At 39.6% G+C, this 22,951-nt stretch overlaps 1 protein-coding gene across 2 annotated transcripts; it reads left to right on the top strand.

Annotated features, from left to right (window-relative positions):
- The first annotated feature begins 491 nt into the window (after positions 1–491).
- MTDH (metadherin) lies at positions 492–22,951 on the top strand. 2 transcript variants are annotated; one of them, XM_035126276.2, is made up of 13 exons: positions 492–1,169; positions 9,858–9,962; positions 11,050–11,134; positions 11,991–12,167; positions 12,418–12,486; positions 13,226–13,444; positions 14,889–14,975; positions 15,379–15,477; positions 16,425–16,552; positions 16,769–16,888; positions 17,218–17,334; positions 18,404–18,560; positions 19,484–22,951. In XM_035126276.2, the coding sequence occupies exons 1-13, from the start codon at positions 738–740 to the stop codon at positions 19,552–19,554; spliced, it is 1,866 nt and encodes a 621-aa protein (XP_034982167.1). In that variant the 5' UTR covers positions 492–737; the 3' UTR covers positions 19,555–22,951. The 2 variants fall into 2 exon arrangements, with proteins under 2 accessions (XP_034982167.1, XP_034982166.1); XM_035126275.2 differs by having other exon boundaries at positions 493–1,169; positions 13,226–13,471.

The following is a 22,951-nucleotide window of genomic DNA, read 5'->3' as shown; positions in this document are numbered from 1 at the left end:
CACTGGGTCTTACTACTGCCCGCATGGCTGCCAGCCATACCCTTTCCCAGGATACTCCATTCCATATTATTATTATTATTATTATTATTATTAAAATTGCTTTCCCCAAAAAAGCAGCCTCCACGCTCTCGCCCCCCCCCCGGCCTCAAAGCTCTGACGGGGCAGGTCGAGGGCGGCACCGACGGCTCCTCCCCCTCCCTCCTCCTCCACCGCCCCTCCCTCGGCGAGGAAATCACTGCCACGTCGAGATTACTAGTTTACAAATCCCTCTCGCTGCCCAATCCCGCGCAAGGAGTGACGCCCACCTTAGGAACCGCCCACTTGCGCCGACTACGTAACAACTGTAAGGGATGGGCAGATGGGAGAAAGAAGGACCCGTCGCCAGTCAAAGTGGGAGGGGCGCCGAGCACACGCAGACGCTCAGTCGCGAGCGCGCAGACGCAAGCGGCGCTTCCCAGCCAACGGCTCCTTGAGCTCCACGTGACCCCTTTCCGTCACCGCCGCCCCGTGCGCGCCCGCTCGAACGCTGTGGCCGCCGACGTTCGACGGCGGAGTGGTGACGTTGCGCTCTCTTGGGCCGAAACAAGTCAGTCAGCGGCGCAACCGCCGCCTCTCTCGCGTCTCCGGCTTGGGGCGGCGGCGGGAGACCCGGAGGGCTTTCGGCTTCTCCTCGGAGGGTGAGCGATGCGCTCGGCGTGACGCAAGTTTCTGCTCTTGTCGCGGCCCCCGCTCCAGCCATGGCTTCGCCGAGCTGGCAAAAGGCTGTGGCCCAGCAGGCCGAGGAGGTGTCGGCCCGGCTTCGGGATGCGCTGTCAGCCGGCGTGGGCCTGCTCCGTACCGAGCTGGGCCTGGAGCTGCCGCCGGGCCTGGAGCCGCAGCGCCTGCCCACCTGGCTGGTGCTCCTCTCCACGTCCGTCCTGGCGCTGCTGCTCCTGCTGGCGCTCCTGTGGGCCGCGGCCTGCGCCCGAGCGGGGGATGCTCGCAGGAAGAACCGCCTCAGGAGAACCGCCGAGGACGACGACGAAGAGGACGAGGAGGAAGTGGCGGCGACGCGGGGCCTGACAGCAGCAGGGGGAGGAGGCCCTCCTCACAAGGGGACGATGCTCCTGCTGAAGGGAGACGAGCAGAAGAAGAGGAATAAAAAGAGGCCGCTGGAGAAAGCAGGCAGGGTGAGTGGAAACACGGTGGGAAAGGAGAACATTTGCATGAGTGGCTCGGTGGAATAGAGGGAGTTTCAATGTCTTGACTCAACACCATAAGAAAACTGTAGCGCTTCTGGTTCGGTTTCACACATTCTGCATATAACAACGTTCGTCTATGTGTTTAATTGAAAGTGCCAGTGGCCAAAGCTCCACCTGATGCTGCATTTCTAAATATGTTTTTTCTCTCCTTTTTCCCTTCCCCCATTTCTTTTTTTTTCCTGCTTTCCAAGTACTGTCTGAAGCAGAGAACTGCAGCTGCAGTTTTCCATGAATTTTGCACATTGATGTTTTTCTTATCAAGGCTGTAATGTCTGCAAGCACCTGTGAGCATGAAAAGTCAATTTACAGGTTCTAGCCGACTGCAAGAAAGTTTGCACCAGCTCTCTTCTTACCAGTGAACATATACGTACTGCAGTATGGGTGATTTTCTCATTTGAGGATCCACGTGACTTCGCCTACACACAGTGTGTTGAATAGTTGACCTTTAGGACTTCAGCATAAAACTTTCTAACATTATCTCATTTGGTGTAGATAAGTCTGTTAATAATAATCTGTTTTAATCCTAGGTATACACTGGACTCAGCCTTTTTATTCACACAGCTCTCATGGTCAAAGTAGTTAAAAAGTGGCTATTCTCCCTCTTTCTGAGTGGTTTGGGAGTAGACGGACAAGGAAGATTATTCTGGATTTGGAGACTGAATATTAAAAAGCAAATTAACAATAACATGGCAGTGAACAGGCCTGGAAATTTCCTGCCCTTGGTGCTTTCTAGAAAGAAGTGACATCTAAGCATTTAAGGTTGTTTTCAGACATGTGCAAAATGCTTGTCTAAAAGTTTGATGCTAGCTCCTATAAAGCTGAGGGTTTCTGTTCAATAGCATCCTATATCCTAGATTGTCACATCTCATTCTTTTTTGTTGTTGAGAGTAATACAGTTTTAGGCAAGATAAATAATACTGTGTAAAATTGGAATCAACTGAAGCCTCTGTATGTGGTACATTGGCAATGTTTTAAGATATTGACAGTTTTCAATGGGCTAAAATGGTGTTCACGTTAAGCTTGGTGCTGTTGACAGATCTAATTAACAGGGCAAGATAAGCAAAGTGTTCAAATATGGCACCCAAATTTCTCCCCGCTTCTAAAGTGCATAGCTGCCAAGTTTTCCCTTTTCTCGCGAGGAAGCCTATTCAGCATAATGGAAAATCCCTTAAAAAAAGGGATAACTTGGCAGCTATGAAAGTGTAGTAGTGATGGATTCTTTAAAGCAGTGCATTGAATTGCTAATAGTCCGTATGAGGGGGAAAGCCTGTCCAGCAAAATTTGTGGGGCTGATGGTTTGAGGAGCAATTGGCGTAAAAACAGGTGAATTCAGTGTTCTTGAGAACTATCTGTTGGAACAGCACTTTAGCAGCTTTAGGGTGTTCCTTATTCCATCTTTGTCTTGATGCTCAGGTGAAATCTGACAGGGTCCATCCTTTTCAGCTTTTTCCCCTTCTGGAGACCTAGCTTGTGACTGGTAACACCACACACTGCAATATGCCTTATGCAGTGCTGTCTTTAAATTGTTTTGTGCCTTCAAAGCCGTAAACTGCCCAGAATACCTTGGACCATCTTATTACCTTTCCCATGGGTTTGATTGTAACTAGACCTCCATGAACAGAAAAGCTCCTTCTACTCATGGAGCAGAAGGAACTGGAATCCAGTTTTTGCCAGTCACTTCTTCGCCACTTGTACTGCCCCACCCTTGAGCAGGTTTTCAAGGGACTGCAATCTCACGAAGGCTAAAATGTAGTAGGGCCAGTTTTGAAATGATAATTTCGAAAGATGGTTAGAGCTTTGTGGCAAATAGTATTTTATTTTATCAAGTTCTGCCCATAATTCCTATGCAAGTAGATTGGTATAGTTTTTAAACTTTGTCAGATGGGTGTGCTCACCCTCAAGAAACCCAGAACCCATTCTCTGTTCTCCTGCCCACACATATAATTATCAGTCATTATGACAATCTGATCACTCAATTCTCTGGAATCCATTGTCAGTCTCTGATACTGCTGGTCAGTCTGCATGCACATGTACACAGTCTAATGTTAATTCAGGCAAGTCCTTTGCTCATTTAGGAGTTCCCATTGAAAATAATGTGGTGGGGCATCCAGACTAAACAATCTTCCATTCAGACAGCTTTTATTGTAATTTGCAATACTTTACCAATTAGGACTCTTCTGAACACAGTCATTTGCATGCAAGAGAGCATTCCTCACTGAAGCCCACAGCCAGTCATATCTTTGCTGTGAAGTTTCTCTTTCCCTCAGTGCCTGTGTGGTGCTAACTGGCTCCTGACTGTCACTTACTTCAAGCTAGTGTGTTGTATGCTGTTGAAAGAGAGCTACTCTAGAGTTCAGCAGACCCCAGACTGGAAGGAATGAAGCAGGTATCCCAGCAAGGGAAAAATTCCTCCTTCATTCTTGCTTTTACAGTCCTCGAGGGAAAAGTTATAGGAGAAGAGAAGGCTTCCCCTCCGCTGTAGCTGTCCCTGCCTTTTATTATTTTTCAAACTCTAGGAAGGGAGAGTCTATTTTTCCTAGCTTTATAAAAACACCCCTTTTCAATTAAGAATTTAAAAATGGCTGGTTTGCTGCTATAGCTGTGTACTTTTTACTGAGAGGAGAAGAAAAAAGCTTTTGCAACTATTTTAGAGGTGTGCTCTCCCTCAATTATTTCCTTGGACATATTGACAGCAGAAACCTCTCGTCGCTCAATGCATAGCACATGCGGTTGAGAAGCATAAGATGGGAATTGAATCCTACCAGCAAGTAGATGCCCTCATTTACCTCTTGAATATCTGGCCCCCCAAAAAGTGCATCTGTTTTGGTAATTTCATTTATTAGTTAACCTGTAACCAAGGTTCACTGGGCAACAAACAAACAAATTAATATTTAAAATCCAATAAAACAACCATATAATATCGGAGAGCCACATCATTCTCATGACATGGCCAAAAGAAAGAGCTCCTAGGACCTGCATACACACTGTAAAATGCCACAGCAGCAGAAAGGAATCAGACATATCTTGGAGTATTTGTCTCTCTCTTGCACCAGCCTGATGCCAATAACATAAGGGCTGCTGAAGAAATCCTAGCTGCATGGAACAACAGGAGGCAGGATTCCAGGTTTATAATCCAGGTTATCATCCCACACTAATGCAAGGGGAGGAGCTTTAGACATCCAAGCACACCTCAGTCAATCGACATGTGTAATGCAAGAAACAATAATTAGGCTTCTGCATGGGCCAACACCGCTGCTATTTTGCTTGACAGGCTGGCCCTGCTTAGTAGCATCCCAACATGCCTCTTTGTCCTTGTCCTGTCCTAACCATTAAGTGTACTTGATTAAGTAGACTGTGGAGGAGCCATTGCCTCAAAGCCTGTCAAGCTCCCTGCCCTCAGTCGTGAGGCCAGCTAAAGCCAGATTATTTTACGGTTGAGAAGATCCATATCTACTATTCCCTAACAACAAATAAGCAATGACTGTGGCAAAGTCATAGGCTTTTATTTATTAGCATCCATGGTGGAGAGGTTTTTGAAAGGGAAAGTTTGAAGTATTTCTTATAAACCACTCAGAGCTATAACAATAAAACATAAAACACCATTTAAATGATACAATCATCATTAAAGTGACTGGCTAAACAACTGTCATTTAAACTACCAGAGATTCCCCTTGTGCTAAATCCTGTAGCTCTTTAGTCATCAGATCTCAAGTATGGGTCGACTTTGTAACTCCAGTCAAACCCTCTCCTGCATTTGAGCTTCCCTAACTTCTGCCACATGCCATGGGCACTTTTGTATCAGCAGCACAGCTTTGGTTCTCTCTAAGTCTTTTGTGAAAATTTGCCGCCCCACCCTATGCATTGCAGGGGGTTGGACTAGATTACCCTTGGGACCCTTTCCAAGTTCCAACTGTATAATTCTATGATTATGCCTCAGATTTTAGCATTGTTTGCTGCAGGAAGGCATGTGACTATGACAGGAGATGTAATCCCATAGTGTATAATGTGATTGCTTTATGCTGTGGTGTAGGCAAGAATTGGGCTACCATAGTCTGATCGCTTGGTGTTTCTCCTCTCCCTACTGCTGTAGTACTTTGTGCAAGAGAGAATATTAAGTTCTCAAAGCCTGGTTGTTGAGCCATGTTCTTTTTTTGGTATTTTTGACTATCCTAGCTGAGGGATTTCATCACTTTTCATAGGTTACAGTGGAACCTCGGTTTACGAACACAATTGGTTCCAGAAGTCTGTTCATAAACCGAAGTGTTCATAAACCGAAGCGAACTTTCCCATTGAAAGTAATGGGAAGTTGATTAATCCGTTCTAGACAAGGAAAAACACCCCCTAAAGCAGCAGGGCCTTTGCTCCGATGCCTTCGCGGAGGCCGGGGAGCGTTTCCGCGACTGGGCAGTGCAGCCGTGAAAGCAGTCCCCAGCCTCCGCAAAGGCATCGGAGCGAAGTCCCGGCTCCGATGCCTTCCGGAGGCTGGGGCTTCGGTCCGATGCCTTTGCGGAGACTGGGGAGCACTTTCGCGGCTGCAGCCCAGTCACAGAAACGCTCCCCGGCCTCTGGGAGGCATCAGAACGAAGGCCCAGCCTCCCCGAAGGTATCGGACGCTCCGATGCCTTTGGGGAGGTTTGGCCTTTACTCCGATGCCTTCGGGGAGGCCGGGCCTTCGCTGCGGGCCTCCAGGGGGCATCGGAGCGAAGGCCCGGCCTCCCCGAAGGCATCAGACGCTCAGTAGGCCTCGGGCACCTCGGTTTACTAACTTCCGGGTTAGGATAGTTCGTAAACCGAAAGTTCGTAAACCGAGGTGTTCGTAAACCGAGGTTCCACTGTATTTTCAGTTGCTATTACCAGCTTCTGGATAGAGAAGCAGAAAATCTGCTAAACTTGAACTAAACTATGTGTTTTGCCTGAGAAATCGTGTCAAGGCTGTTTGGGAGTATATCATAATATGTATAAAGGTTAGATTCTTTACCCCATTTCAATCAAGGATTGGATGTAATTGTAGAAGGGAGTATTCTGCAACTGCGGCCTTTTCCAGTCGTTCATGTTGTAAAATGAGAATTTGACACGAACTCAAACTACTGTAGTTATATTTGGAAATCAGTTTCATGACACTACTAACTTCAGGCTCCTATGTTTGAAAATAAAGCTTCTATAATAAAGTTTTAGGCATGTCTCATATATTCTCAAAGTTTTTGTAGGAAAGACTAGAACTTTTTTCCTGTAAAGATGAAAGCCACTTTACTGTTCTGGATTTTAAATATAACCTTATCCAACTTTTACTCTTAAAGTCTTAATATTTGATGAATAAAAACTATGGCATCCAAGTGGCTCCAGGGCATGTCAAATAATGCACATTAGCTATTAAAGTGTTTATTTTAAAGTTCTTTTTTTGTAAATTTGTAAAATGATGTGCCAAAATGCTCTAACTGGAGATATCTTACTAGTGAGCTTCATCTTTGTTTTGTTGTGAATTGTGACTGTGTGTGTCAGATACAGAAAGTAGGCATTAATTTGAGGAGATGTGGTGTCTCAACATCTGAAGTTTTGCAGTAATCCGGTAGCGATGTCTGCCTGGAAAATACACTAATTCTTCACACAGGGAATTGAAGGTGAAACACATAGGCCTGGTTCAATTATCAGATTCTGAACCTCCAAACCATGGTTTGGATATAGGAGATAAACTTGAGTGCACCCTACTTTTTTGATAACTCCTTCATCTGAACTAAGCCATTAAAAATTTAATACTGTATTTTAATTAATTGCTTTTTATGTTTTATTGTAATTTTATTGGTGTTAGCCGCCCTGAGCCTGGTTTTGACTGGGGAGGGCAGGGTATAAATAATTTTTTGTTATTATTATTATTATTACTGGTCCTGCCAACCTAGCAGTTCGAAAGCACGTCAAAATGCAAGTAGATAAATAGGAACCGCTACAGCGGGAAGGTAAACGGTGTTTCCATGTGCTGCTCTGGTTTGCCAGAAGCGGCTTTGTCATGCTGGCCACATGACCTGGAAGCTATACACCGGCTCCCTCGGCCAATAATGCGAGATGAGCGCGCAACCCCAGAGTCGGTCACGACTGGACCTAATGGTCAGGGGTCCCTTTACCTTTACCTTTACACATACGGTCCCATTTGGCCTACAGCCTCTTTTCTTATTTGGCCTCTATTTAAGCCAGCTTAATTATGATCCATAAAGAGTTGCCAAAGAAGCAGGGCACGTGAAGCATTTTGGGGGTTGTAGTCAGTGTGAAGGGAGTACAGAGGTCAACTTTCTCAAAAGGCTTCAATGAAAGGCTTAAGCACCACCTGGATCTTTTTCCATTGAAATCAGTGAGATTCACTGGATCATACCTATTGTTATTGCAGAGACTAATTTTAGTTGTAGATGAGTTGATGCCTCAGATTCTTAACCCAACATTCTTATTTCGCTTCTATTCTGCCTTTGGTTCATGTAATTGAAAGCAGTATACCTCGTAAGTTTCCAGTGAGTCTTCCCTCCCCAAGTCCTTGACCAGACAAATCTCCTTAGCTTTGGTACTGTAATATCACTGTTCTGTAACTGCATAATACCGGTATTTAGGATAGGATTTGCTTTTGTGGCCTTGGACTACATGCAATTGAAAGAAACATCAATATTATTTGAGGCTTGGAAATTAAGCAGTGCCACTCATTTAACTTTTTCCACTTTTGTGGACAAGTGAGACTTATTATTAATATTCATTTTATTTTAAAATCAAATATCTGTATCCTTAATAAATAAATCATATTAAATAGTAATACATACATTTATATGCCCCATTGGTAAGAATACTGAGAAGACAATTTACCTATCTCCCTTGGTGAACCCAAATAGACAAGTAATTTTACTCGAACAGCTATTCCCCATACAGTAATATGATATACCATTCCTTCAAACTAGGAATTTCAACTTCCACCATACTTTGCATATAAAATCTGTGCTGCCACTATTGTATGACATGACAAATTCCCACCCTCTATGGGTATTTTCCAAATATGTAAGCAAAATTATTTGGGGGTCCTTCCAAACCATATATTTCAAAGTAGAACTAACATTGGGTATTATTTCTTGCCAATATTCTTAGCTTCAAGGTTCTTCTGCCAACAGTGTATAAGATTGACTCTAGTTGAACCACAATTCCAACAACTATAATTACTGGTATTAAATGGGTTAAATGCCATAATATCCAGAGTTTTTCTGCATTATATATTAAAGTTAACGAAGCAGTATGGTTGCGTTTTTTGCCAGATATACTTCCAGTTTTCAGTTGGAATAGATATCCTTATCATTATTCCTATCACTTGTATCCATTTTGAAACATAGTCCACCAGGCAGCTTTACCCCATAGGTTAAATAATTCAGTAAATAATTCAGATGTCTCACATTGTCTTAGCCAATTTATCAGAAAATTTCTAATTTGGAAATATTCAAACAGAGCAAGTTCTGTATTCTTTATGCATTCTTGCATCTCATCCGGAGATTTTACTTGATTATAAACAATCCAATCTTTGAATTTCTCAAAGCCTTTTCTCTGCCAATTTGTAAATTGGCTTATGCTTTCATTTTTATTAAGCTGTGGGTGGAATAGCACTGAAGTGTTTGGAGATACCAGTGAACACTTTTTGTTTGTTTGTAAATTTAGCCCATATTTTCAGTAATACTGGGGAAATACTACTAGCTCCTTTTTCTGTCTTTGCTTTCCATTCATAACAGTGCATTTGGTGGAATTTTTACAAAACCTTGGGCAGTATCCAACAAACTCATTTCATCAGGACAAGGATTTACACTTGCACAATGGATTTTCCCTCCTCCATGCATGGCCTTTGCGCTCCCCAAATCTGTGCTGGGGAGCCCCTAGAACAGATTGCAGGAGCAGGAGAAGGGGATTCCTGTTTCAAAAGCATAAATCCTTCCATTAACCATTACTCAGCACTACTTCAGATACAAGGTTTGGGTAACCTTGACCCAATTAGCAATTTATATTAAACCACTTTCTTGGTCATATTAAATTGTAGTGAGTAGTTGTTAAGTGAAAGTTTTAAGATTCTATTCTAAACTAGAAGTGAGCAAACAAGTAGTGGGTAGGTAAGTACAGTGGTGCCTCGCTAGACGAATTTAATTCGTTCCACGGGTCAGATTGTATAATGAAAAATTCGTCTAGCGAATCCCATAGGAATGCATTGAATCTTTTTTTTAAATTGCCCATAGGAACGCATTAATTGAATTTCAATGCATTCCTATGGGAAACCGCGATTCGCTAGACGAATTTTTCACAAAATGAATTCGTCTTGCGAGACAACCTCCGCTCAAAAAATCGCTTCGTTAAGCGAAAAATTCGTCTTGCAGGGCATTCATCTAGCAAGGCACCACTGTGTGTCACATTGGCAGCATAGCTGCCAAGTTTTCCCTTTTCTCGCGAGGAAGCCTATTCAGTATAAGGGAAAATCCCTTTAAAAAAGGGATAACTTGGCAGCTATGATTGGCAGACTTCAGTAGAACTAAACATTTAGACTGAAAAACAGTGAAATACAATATGTAGTTATGTGAACTCTGTCTAAAATTAATGTGACAATTCTCTGATTTCTAGCTTAATGGTCAACCTGCTCATGAAGTGTCTGAAGAGGACGTAATACAGACCGTTCGAAGAGAAAACCTTAAACAGCAGTCAGAGGCAGAAAAGAAAGCTGAAAAGGTTGGTTATTTGTAAGTGATTGAAAGCTAGATAATATATATAAGTTGATAGTGTCTAAAGCGAATTTCAGACAAAGGCTCTGCTATTTTGACTGGTCTTGGGAACCAGCCAAAAATCTCTGTTTTCCACCAGCCTTGTTGCACCGTCCAATCTTTACAATCACTTTGAGCTTTGTGCCTCTGAGACCTAGTCTGACTAGAAGCAAGTCCTGACTTCCATGCTTGAAGAAAAGGGTGCATACTTCCTTGCCCTCATACCGCTTTCAGGACAGCTTATAAAGCAACTTGGTGTAGCATCAGAAGAAAGTACCTCCCCTTCTACTGACTCTATGAAAGTATAGGAATTATTACTAAATTAAAAAGAGAAGCAGTCCATTTCTCAACCTCTGCTTCATATATTAATTTCTTATATTTGACATAAAGTCTACATTGTGACTACATTGTTTTTATACAGGAATACATTTTTTTAAAAAAGTAGCTCCCATGTGCAACTTCAGTATTGGACAATACTTTCAACCATAATCATTGGTATGCTTATTGTTAACAATATACTCAGCACAATCATAAATTTGTCTAATTAGAATAGAGATGCACCAAGTTCAATGGGGCTACTAGAAAAGGGGTGGCTACCCAGGTAAATGGGTTTAGGATAGCAGCCATAATTTTTACAATTTTTAAAATACATCTCTGTTTAAGTAATACATTTTAATCAATATTGACTTTTGTGACACTCAAGTTTTTAAAACCTATACTTTTGCTTTGGGGCATTTTTAGACCCCTTATGAAATGCCTATACTGCAGTGTGAAGCAGTGCATTTCAAAAAGATTACTACTAAATGTAATATGACTGTGCAACTTCAGGTATTTTGATAGCTTAAATCAGGCATCCCCAAACTCGGCCCTCCAGATGTTTTGGGACTACAGTTCCCATCATCCCTGACCACTGGTCCTATTAGCTAGGGATGGCTGGAGTTGTAGTCCCAAAACATGTGGAGGCCCGAGTTTGGGGATGCCTGGCTTAAATTAATATTGATAGAAAATATTTATTTTTTATTTTAGTCAAAGAAAATATTTTCTTTTTATTTTAGTCAAAGAAGAATAAGAAGAAACCAAAGGGAGATGCTAAAACAGTTCAGGACCAGTCACGTGCTGATGGAAAGGAAGTTGATGAAGGTACTGAAAAGCATGTATGTTTTTTTAAAAAAAAAATCTGTGTGCTCCTATGGGAGGAAGGGCAAGTTAAAAAATTTAATAATGGTGCTATTAATAAAAACATTTTAAGAAATTTGTGGTTCATTCTATTATGGTCTTTAAAATGAAACTTGTTTTTAATCGGTTAATAGGTTTGAACTCTTTGCCTTAATGGGTCAATTTATCCATATGGAGCAGCAAGCTGCCAGTTCATGTGATTGTAGAATATAATTGTGTTACGATTGCTGCCTAAATTATAGATTTTATCAGATAATGTGAGGTATCAGACTTGAACTAGAATTGTATTTTCAGTGTTGGGAAGGAACAAACATCCATTTGGAGACATGTCAGAATGTGTTTTGGGGGTTTGAGTGTGATCACTGCACTTGAGTTGGAGGAAATTCAATAAAAGCAACTTGGATGTAACTATTAGAATGATTTTCCTCCATAGCGATTTTTAAAAAATGCCCACAAGGTTTCAGGACAGCCAGAGTTTGCACCTGCAATGATGACATTTGAAAGTGGGGAAAGAACAGTTTGAGAGAGCATCAAGCTATATAACTATATGGAAGTTAAGCTGGATATTGAGGGTATCTCTCAATATATATTTAGGAAACAGGGTCCTGTGGTAGGCAATAGAAGTTCTTAATTATGGGTAAGTGGTCTTTCAGATCAGTTTGTCTGCCATTTGGTGACTCCCTCATTGAGCAACTTCTGACAAGCTTTTGAGGAACACCCAACATTCACTGAAATACAGTTTGAAAACCACTGAGTTTGAAAACCACTGAGATAGGTTACTTCCTCTGTTTTATCTAATGGCTTTTTATACCTCTTTCAGGCGCTTGGGAAACAAAAATCAGTAACAGAGAGAAACGGCAGCAGCGTAAACGTGACAAGGTACTGACCGATGCTGGGCCAGAATCAAATCTACCAACTATGGAAAATTCAGTTACAATCTCCACTGAACAGCTAACATCTGCTACATCCCTTTCAGTTGGTACCAGAAAAAGCAAAGGTAGATGTGTGACTCTTGTTCTAGTTTTGTTTTTCACTTCTCATCTTAGGGGGCCGGGCAGCAACACTTAAAGAACAAGAGAAGAATACATATTACACGCTAAAAATTGAAACTCTGCTCTGTTGATTTAATTTAACGCTTTTAAAAGGTGTTAACTAAAAATAATGGAGCCTAGGATTGCCTATCCATCGGCATAAATAAAATGATTATAGTAGGATATTTCTTCACTAATGTAGCTTTTCTTGATCAGGTGATCCTGTTCTGAATGCTCAAGTTAGTAATTCTAAATCTGGAAAAGGAGAAATTACACTCCAGCAAGGTAAGGACTGTTTTCTGCATATAATAACCTAATTGGAGTTGTGATACTGACTAGTTATGTGGGGTGTAATGTATTGGATAATTACTATACAGTTCTTTTCCTAACTTAAATTGCCTAGTTTCAGCTTCTTCCTTTTTTATAATTCTGCTGTCAGTTACTTTTTACTAACCTGAATTATTAATAAAAGCCATTAATTTCTCTTAACATACATGAAGAGAATTCACATTTGGTAGCAATAGGAATATGTTGTTGTGATTATGTTAATTGTGAGGCTTTCAGCCTGATCTTACATCAGAATTAAATACAACTGAGTTTTGTGAGACACATCAAGTATTCACAATACGATTAATACAGATAGGGAGAAGTGGTTTTTTGTAGATCTAGTGAAGGCTAAATTTCACCATTTTTATATACTGTAGTTATTGCCTTCTGGATAGCACTTCTTTCTACCCTTCCTTTCCCCATCTGATAGTGACTGCCAACTATGAACCGAGAAACACATGAGTGGTATTCAGCTATGTTAGCCAGCTTTTCCTGAGCAAGAAGTGAGGAAAAAGAAAAGGACTGGATTAGAAATGAGATAAAAGCCGAGTAACAACAACAACAAAAAGTTAAATGTAATCTAGGTCTTTTTATAAGCTTCCCTTGGCAGAATATAACTTTTATTTCTTTAATCAAGTACATTCATAGTATCAACTAAAATGCATGTTACAATTAAGTATATGTTTGTGTTAAAAAGCTCCTTCAGGACTGAGTGAAGGCCCCACAGTAAATGGAGGCAACTGGAACGAAAAGCCTGTAAAGCTTTCTCCTCAGATTGGTGCAAGTGAGGAGAAGTGGAGTTCAGTATCATCTTCAGGTAGCAAAAGGAAGAATGAGACATCAGCCTGGGGAAAAGATGCTGGAGATCATGGAAATGGGAAGGACTGGGGAGTTTCCCTGGTGGGCAGAACCTGGGGTGAGCGCACTTTGTTCCCTGGTATTGGTAAGTGCTTGTTTCTCTAAGAACAAAAACTGTCTTTAAGAAATGGCATTATGTATCTTTAACATCCTGCCCAACATTCTTCTTTCAGCTCTCATTGTAACAAAATTCTTTGAGTAATGATTAGGAAGTTTTAGCCTTTCCTTTTAAAGTGGTACCTCAACATCCGAACGACTCGACTTCCGAAGGTTTAGACTTCTGAAGTCGACAAACCCGGAAGTCTTTTCGCCGTGTGCGCGTTCTGCTCATGCGCAGAAGCGCAAAATTGCGCTTCGCACATGCGCAGAATGGGCGCTTCGACAACCAAAGGCTTTGACTTATGAAGAGCGCCGCAGAACGGATCGTCTTCGTAAGTCGCGTTACCACTGTATATGCTATGGTTAAAGTACAAAGAGCTACTAGTGGTCCATGTGAAGATTAGCGCCACATGGATAGCATTTTAACTTCTTAGCAGCAGATATTCCCATGCAGGGTATCATTGGAACCTTACTCATCCATCTCTCGGTCAGCTTGGACTTAAAGAAATAATCTGTATAAATAATCAGCTGTATAAATAATCAGCTTCAGTGGCACCCGCTCTGTGGAACGCCCTCCCATCACAGGTCAGAGAGATAAACAACTACCAGACATTTAGAAAATACCTAAAGGCAGCCCTGTTTAGGGAAGTTTTTAGTCTGTGGTATTTTAATGTATTTTGATGTATGTAGGAAGCCGCCCAGAGTGGCAAGGGAGACACGGCCAAATGGGCGGGGTAGAAATAATAAATTATTATTATTAATTATTACTCAGCTTCTGGGTAAAGGGCAGAAGTGTAAAAATGTTTAGACAGGGTGGAAAATACTCTTTAATTTAAAGTTTGAAGGATTTCTGTTTCCAGGTCCAGAGTGTATTTCTCTTTTCCCTAACTTTAATCTGAAAACTCAAAAACAAGAGTTAAAATTCAATCCAAATTGTTACCAATAAAATTAAGAGCATATCTGAAAGAAGAATCATCATTTTTTGCTATTACCTGTTGAAGATAAAAATTCAAGATGTAATTATCCACAGCTTACAGTAATACTTGTTTGAAGCACAGCACCTGGTAGCTGATTGATCTAGTAGGTCCCTAATTCATTGTTTGGGGGGTTATAAAGGCATAAGGCTTAGAAGAAGAATGATCTTGCAGTCTTTGAATAAGGTGAATGAGAACTATGACACTTGTGAAATTCCAGGACATTAGCTTATTTTACTTGTTACAATGAAATGAAACATGGTCAAATCCGTGGCTACAATGTTACAAGCTGTTGTATTTGTACAATGAATCTGGAATATTTTGTTCCCTAAAATCATTGGAAAAAGCTAGTCTTGTAAGAGGCTTGTCTTAAGAATGTGTGCCTAATTTTCAGTAGCAAAAATAGGTTATTTTGTATTTTTTCAACAGCCTGGTCTGGAGTGGATGGAAGGATTAATCCTCCTGAACAGAGTTCTACTTCATTCACTTCATTGGGGCTAAATCCTCCAGTTTCTGGTAATATTTTAAAATTGCTCTACAGATGAACTACATGCTTAAGTTATACTCTCCTGAAAACCTCTGGTCATCTATGTTAATTGAAAGAGTTGTTGCATCTAAGTTTGGAAAAACTTATAAACTGTATATGGTAGTCAAGAGGCTGGTTTTCAGAAATGTCAATTATCATTATTGGCTTAGCAGACTACTAAAATACTTCATTCTCTGTATTTTCAGAAGAGGGAAGGGTGTTTGATCTTATGTAAATCAGCTTTTCTCTTTGGGTTTAATTGGTAATATCAGGGACAGCAAAGAAGCAAGCTATTCCATTGCATGTAGAATTCTCAAAACACTAGGCCCTTTTCCATTTGAAAATCTTAATCTGTAGTAACATGCCTTTGTGTGTGTGTTGTCTTCTTTTCAGGAGCCAGCAGTGAATCTGTTCCTCAACCTACTACTACAGACTTCCAATGGGATTTAAATCGTAATCAGGCGCATATTGATGATGAATGGTCTGGGTTAAGTAAGTTGTTTTTAAACAACCTTGTATGACTTACACTAGAAAGATTTACATTCATATTCATATTCCTAATCATCCATGTGTCTACTGCAAATGGGACCAGGTGTTTATCCACATGGTTTTAACAATGAAGTGTGGTTTTGCTATCCTAAAACGTAAGACATATATTGTGACATGCATTTTGGGGACCAGAGTGTGAATTTATTCAATGCATGCGGTGCCTACTTGGTGGGTAAGTTGAACACCCAAGAAAATGCTTTTTAAAAAATAAAACAAGGGCCAAAAGGCTAAACTATGCAAGAGGCTCTCACCCAAGAAAGCTTGTACTACAATAAATGGAGCAAAACTCCTACTGGCTACCTGCTGTAACTGCAAATGTCTCCCATTGGGAACAGAGACACAGTCAGTTGACCAGTGACAAGGTCACTGTCTGGAATTACAGTGGTACCTCGGTTTAAGTACACAATTGGTTCCGGAAGTCTGTGCTTAACCTGAAGCGAACTTTCCCATTGAAAGTAATGGAAAGTGGATTAATCCGTTCCAGACGGGTCCACAGAGTACTTAAACTGAAAGTACTCAAACCGAAGTATACTTAAACCGAGGTATGACTGTACCCATCTTGCTTTCCACAGCTTTTTAATAGTTGCTGCTACTTTGATTTATGTGTGTTTAAAAATTGTAATTGTAGTAATTTTAAAGGTAAATTCATTGTTTCACAGCAACTGACTGATATTTTTCAAAGATTCAAGTTTAATAGTTATGCTAAAGTTTGTTTTCTGTAGTAATATAGCAAATATTTAAAAAAATACTCGACTGATATTTGACCAATAATATTTGACCAATAAAGCAAAGTTATGCACGATAAAAATTGACATAATTAGTGTGTGACTTGAGTCATGTCACATGACTTTTACTATACTACTTGAAACTGGTTCCTTCATTATTCACAGACGGCCTATCTTCTGCTGACCCCAGTTCTGACTGGAATGCCCCTGCAGAGGAATGGGGAAACTGGATAGAAGAAGAAAAGACTCATTGCATTCCACAGCTTGAGGAACCGCTATCTGAGGCTCAAAAGGTATTGGTATGAGATCTGTTGGAAAGCACATGGAATTAGTCTTATCCTAAAAATGCTTCTTAATTTTTAGATTTTTTTTAGAAATGGTGGACTAATACGATAGACAAAAGCATAACTGAAATGGATTGGAAATCAAACATTGTTTAATTTCATGGTTATGTAGAGAGGCAGCTTATTCTAATAAACATTCTCTGTTCTTTTTTGTTTTTATATTAGGCTTCAGATGATGAGAAAGAAAAGGCAGAACCAACTCTGCAAAGTACTGCAAGTGGTAAATCAAAGAAGAAGAAGAAGAAAAAGAAGAAGCAGGGAGAAGAGGCTAGCTCTCCTGTACAAGTGAGGCAGAATATTATTATTGTTGCTATTATTATAGATATATTTATACTCTGCCTTTTTACCTGACGGTGGTTCTGACCAATAGAAAAGAACTGCTAGAACATAATGAAATTGAAATATTTCCCCATTTATTACTATCATGAAATGCTTTATCAATCTTTTAAACAGAGAGGAGAAAGTTTCATTGCAACTGATTTTAGATTACAAAATTGGGTATTTAAATTCTGGTTCATTACACTGATTTGATCTTGCAGCAGAATTTATTTTACAGGATTAGAAAGAGTGGTTCAAGTTCCTCAGTATCCTTTGTGTTTCTTTTTTCTTGGTAGGATGCTGATGACTTGGAAAGACATGCTGGAGAAGAATTTCCAGAAGATACCTCAAAAGTTCAACAAGAGGAGATAGCTTTCTCTTTAAAGACCATCAGCACTAGTGAACAAGCTGAGGTATAGATAAATAGATCTAGGTGCTCATTAGGCATACCTTCAGTACTTACAATCAACAAAAAGCACCCATATTTTTGAGGGTCTAAAGCAGGCATCCCCAGCCTTCGGCCCTCCAGATGTTTTGGACTACAATTCCCATCCCTGACCACTGGTCCTGTTAGCTAGGAATCATGGGAGTTGTAGGTCAAAACACTTGGAGGGCCGCAGGTTTGAGAAGCCTGGCCTAAAGGCTGAGGTATAATTTAACTTTATAAGCAAAGAGGTGTTGTTCCATTTCTCAGGACCCTTCTACACATGAGCTCCTTATAGATCAGTCTAGACCACAACATGCCATGAACACAGATCATTTATACAACAGGAAGAAGTATACATATGCAGAGACATCTGTTTGGCCTCTGTGGGAAAGGGGTTTGGGATTCCCTGTCAGTGGAAACCCTGAACAAGGACTTTTGCTTGTGCAATGGGGCTTTCCCTCCCCCCCCCCAATGCACCAACCAAAATAGACTCCCAAGAGGGTAAGGAGAATCCCCAAAAGACTTTGTGGGAAGAGGAGAACGGGAAAATCAGACCATCTGGCAAGTTGCAATGTTTGCACAGATGGATTGTTTGTCATAGTGCAGCATAGAATTCCACCAAGAATCTTTGGACTAGATGGGCCTTTGGTCCGACCCAGAGGGCTGGTCTTATGTTCTTACATTTCTTACTTTGCCATTCTTCCCGAAAGAATATCCTTGCATATGTTACGAGTTCTGCAGAAATCCCAGAGCTGAATCTCAGTGTCTGTCATCTTCAGTGACATTTTTATTTATTTATTTAACAAGACCCAGCTCTTTAAAAAAATTTCTGACCATTATCCAAGGAAATTTACAATAGTTACAGGTCACAGTTGTAATTTGTTAGTTTTACACTAATGTATCTGGAAATGATAGCTTCTCATTCTCCTGTTTTGTCACTTAGTCAAAATGAAACGTTAAAAATGCACTCAAATGTCTCAACATCCTCTATTATAAACAGTCATAATTAAATGTTGCCAAAAAGTCTGTATTCTGATCTGCAGTTTTTATTTTAGCCTGAGGAGATGCCCTCATTTGCTGTTTCTACTGAGCCATCTGTAACTGTATCAGAGAGTGAATCTGACAAGATAACTTCCCAAGTGCCACAGATGCTACCGGAGACAGAAGTTCCTATTTCTAATGTTAAACAAAACAGTGTGCCTCCACCACAGAGTAAGTAATTTCTTCCTCCAGGTGCCTGCTAGACGCAGTGGGAAGTACTCTATTTTCATTTAACCAAAAGGGTGGTTGTGTCATAACAACCATGCAGATCTTTTTGCAGATAATGCTTATCCCTCATAGGAATGATTCTGAACATTCAACATCCATCAGTCCCGTTTTTAAAACCAGTGGGATTTGTATGCACTATGAAAAAGTGCTATTTAAAGATTTATGTGTTTGAGCTGTCAGGAGGCTGGGAAATTGAGAGTCTTTGTTTCTTGATTATTTTCCTGCACCAGTATGTCACACAATGAAATTGGCATGTGACACTTTGCTTATAATGAACCACATTTGTGAATGGAAATTGGCTTCCCATCTGAAACCCTACGGTCAGCATAGACAGAACTGGGCTAAATGAACCAATAACTTCCTATGTTTATGTAGGAAAATCATACCATATTGAATGTCACCACACCAAAAGTCATACCAAGACAGTTCTCAAGTCATGACATTACCTAGATCAGGCATAGGCAAACTTGGCCCTCCAAATGTTTTGGGACTACAACTCCCATCATCCCTAGCTACAAGGACTGGTGGTCAGGGATGATGGGAGTTGTACTGTAGTCCCAAAATATCAGGAGGGCCGAGTTTGCCTATGCCTGACGTAGATAGATAAAAGAGATGTTGCCTTAGTGGAATTTCTAGTTTTTGCATTTCCTTACCTGAGTAACTCAGTAGAATGAAATGTGTGATGTAGAATGAAATCTATGATGAAGAGGTTAAAACAGTTATGATTAAATGGGCGTAAGATTTTGTTTATAATATACAATTAGAGGCATGGGAACTTAATATTATTCCAAAAAGAGAGAAATGGTATGAATGAACTATACATAAGTATAATTGACAGTAAATATTCTTTATTCTTAAACTTGTAGCCAAGTCTGAAGAGAGCTGGGAGTCTCCCAAACAAATTAAAAAGAAGAAAAAGGCCAGAAGGGAAACGTGAATTTTCTGAGATGGACGTGTGTTGCAGAAACACTTGTCGTGAAGATTATGCTGTTTATGCAATAATTTGTGAACCTGTACAGAATTTTATATAAATTTCAACAGATTTTTTAAAAAACAAACTGCTTTGAACACAACCATCTTTAAGAACAGGAACAGAAGGAAAATAAGTTGGTGACATAATTTAACAGGAAATATGACAATACTGGAAGACACATTGAAGAGTCTATTTCAACATATGGGGAAAGTAATTATAAAAACGACTTGTCTTTACAACAGTGCCCTGTTTACAACAGATTATCTCTATTTTACGTCCATTGGAGAAAAAGGATTGGTCTTAAAATTTCCTAAATCATCTGTAAAACTTATGTCACTCTGAGTAGTGTCCATTCTGAATTTCTTAATGCCTAAATCAAAGAACTCTGGTTAAATCTGCCATATCTTTCTAATACTTAATGGAATGTGCTAATTATAAAGTTAATTATAAGTACAGAGAGCCTGGAGTCATAAATGCTTGCTCTTGAATAGTCCCCTTGACTTAAAGGAAATATTTCAAAATAAGTGGAAAAATTATGACTAGAACCATTCAGTAAAGTCATTTCTGTAGCATAAGAAATGTGGTTAAGAATGCAAAACTTGCAGAAACTGTTATGAATTAAGAAACAAAAAATTGGTCAAAACTTGAGCGTGGTTCATGAAGTTGCTTCTGATTAGTCTTCTACTTGAATTACTCAAATAATATATTTTTAAGAAGGGGCTGTATGCTCCAAATGAGTCTTGTGTTTTATTCCTTTTTAAGGTAATAGGTTAGTTGTTGCCCTTAAAATTTTATTCACATTAATTTTGAAGTTGTATTTCATGTCTCTTCCATGTCCCATTTTTATTTTTATTAATTGTAATTTTACAGAAAACTTCCATAAACTCTTCAGAGATGTGGTAGAGAATGAAAGAGGGAAATAATGGCTTCAGACAGCTTTAATTGATCTTGAGACCACCTGTATCAGGAAGTGCTTTTTTACTGCCTTAACCTATGTAGAATCTGCATCTAGAGTTCTTAAATGGGATTAGTGTGTTTTGTATTTTTTAAAAAATCATGCAAATATAGCAATTGTAAAACCAACTTTCCTCTTGGAATTATTGATTAAAATGGGAGTTGAGCTGCATCATTTCAGGCACTGTGTAAATTACATCACATCAAGCAGGCAGATATCTATCTATGAATAGTGCATGCTCAGCCATGTACACTGTATATAGCCTTTACAAAATGTTTGTGTGTGTTTTAAAGGACCATAATTAACATAACTTGGTGAGCATCTATTAAAGAAAAGCAATGATTATTTGATGTGATTGGCTTAGGTTTTTCATGTGGCAGAGAAATTGTAACAGCTGTAACCGATGGTACTTACTGACTCTCCCATAATGTTTCATTGTCTAAATCAGAAAAATTGGTAAAAAATTAACTTGCAATGCAAGAACAATTAAAGCAACAAACTGGATTTAGTTGTATTGAAGACAAGCCTTATTAATTGATAGTGTTCCTAATAAACGAATACTAATTTCCACAGGTATTAACTCCTGTTACAGGAACATGGCAGATGTTTACATGTTCAGATGTTTTGTTTAATTCAGTGACATTTCTAAATCAATTTTGTTAAAATAAATTGAGCAAATTGATAAGATTGTGTTATTTAGTAGTATATAGTACGTAGACTATCTTACTGAGTAGACACAAGTGTCCATGAAATTACCAAATGTTGAAATTTGATTTTCAACAATGATTTTTAAAAGAATGTTGAACATGTGAAATCATGTATCTTGTAAATTCCATTCTTCATCAACATCTACAGGGAGTGCAACCAATTTCATCCACTGACAGTATTTTTTAAAAGTTGCAGCCACTCTCCACACATGATCAAATGTCAGTTTATGGGAAAGGTAGAGAAATGGTAACAGCTATTCATGAAATGTGGTGGGCAATGCCTTTGCTTCTGTGATTGGCCTAAGTAAGTGTGTCCATATATTATGTAGAGTCATTAAACCATGTTTGCTAATTCACAAGAGTTCCCCACCATCCCTCCTATTTAAGGAGAATTGTTGAATGGGAAGGATTTATATACATATCTGCTTGCAGGTCAAATGCAAAGTGAGAGGCATTTTAATGTGTTTTGACAGTAAAGCTGCTTGTGTGAGCTTCTCACAAATCAGTGTGACCCAGCTACTAATGATGGTGTAATGGTACTCTCTAGTATCACAACTTCAGTCACAATCAGCCACTTGCAATTCTAAACCTGCTGTTGAGCAATTTCATGGCATCCTTGCAAAGAACCCTTGTGCTCAGTCAGCTGTGGACAGTTGCCCTACGAACTGGAGATGCTTAAGAATTAATTGGGTTGTCTCTTTGGTGTTACTTTGAACACCAACTGCTGCTTTCAAACTCTGCCCCAAAGTACAGTATTTGTGTTTTTGGAAATCGGATTGAAGTAAATGTGGAGTGAACCTGTAAAAATTGAAAGTTCTCAATACCTGCTTTTTTCAGTTGTCATTACTGGAACACTTACCTCTGCAGAGGACTGTAACCTAAAATGTCAGTTTACATCCACTCCAGTCCTAAAAATGTTTTTCAACTGACATGGGTTTCTAACAGCAGCCTTCGGCTTTACTGAAGGGTGAGGTCTCTATGGATTTCCTCCTACCTCCACCTTTGGAATCCTAAATTTTGGTATTGTGCTCCAACTACAGCTGAAATCAGTTATCTATGGGGATTGTAAATATTTCCCAGTCTCTGCAGCTTCTGGAGCAATGCATTCTTGAAGTTCTTGAAAAGCACAAGACTTGAGTCCATAAAACATAAATGTTCCTGCCTAAGTAGAGGAATGTCAGCAAGGCAGCAAAATTTAGCAACCAGAAAATGTAAAGACAGGAATTTTCTATTTTGTGCAATTGGCAATGACATTTTTCTCTCTCAAAACAAAGTTGTATTAATGTGGAATGTACACTTTACTCATATTGACTAACTATAGCCTTCATGGCCAACTGCGTCCAGATAACCTTTTATGGGGCAAACACAAGCAAAGCAGCTAACATATTCTCATTAGTAAATGCATGGAATGTTTTTTCAAAGATTAATGTGGGTTTTGTAACTTTTGAAATTATTTGTATGCACAACTTTACAAAAAAAATGTGATATGTAATTGGGTAGTCACTGCATGCTTTACTCTTGACTTTTTGTTTGGTTTTCTTGGGGAAAGTGTATAGAATTCATAACATGTTTGTTACAAAGTTGGCTCAAGGTGGATGAAAACTTTGTTTTTTTAAAAAAACAAAAAAATTACAGTAGACAGACATTATTTAACTATTTGCTAAAGAATGTTATACATTAAAATCAATTTTCAAAACTG

Source organism: Zootoca vivipara, chromosome 8 (genome assembly GCF_963506605.1).
Source record: "Zootoca vivipara chromosome 8, rZooViv1.1, whole genome shotgun sequence".
Classification (NCBI taxonomy): Eukaryota; Metazoa; Chordata; class Lepidosauria; order Squamata; family Lacertidae; genus Zootoca; species Zootoca vivipara.
The sequence above is the reverse complement of the archived record's forward strand: the minus strand, read 5'-3'. Positions and strand labels throughout refer to the sequence as shown.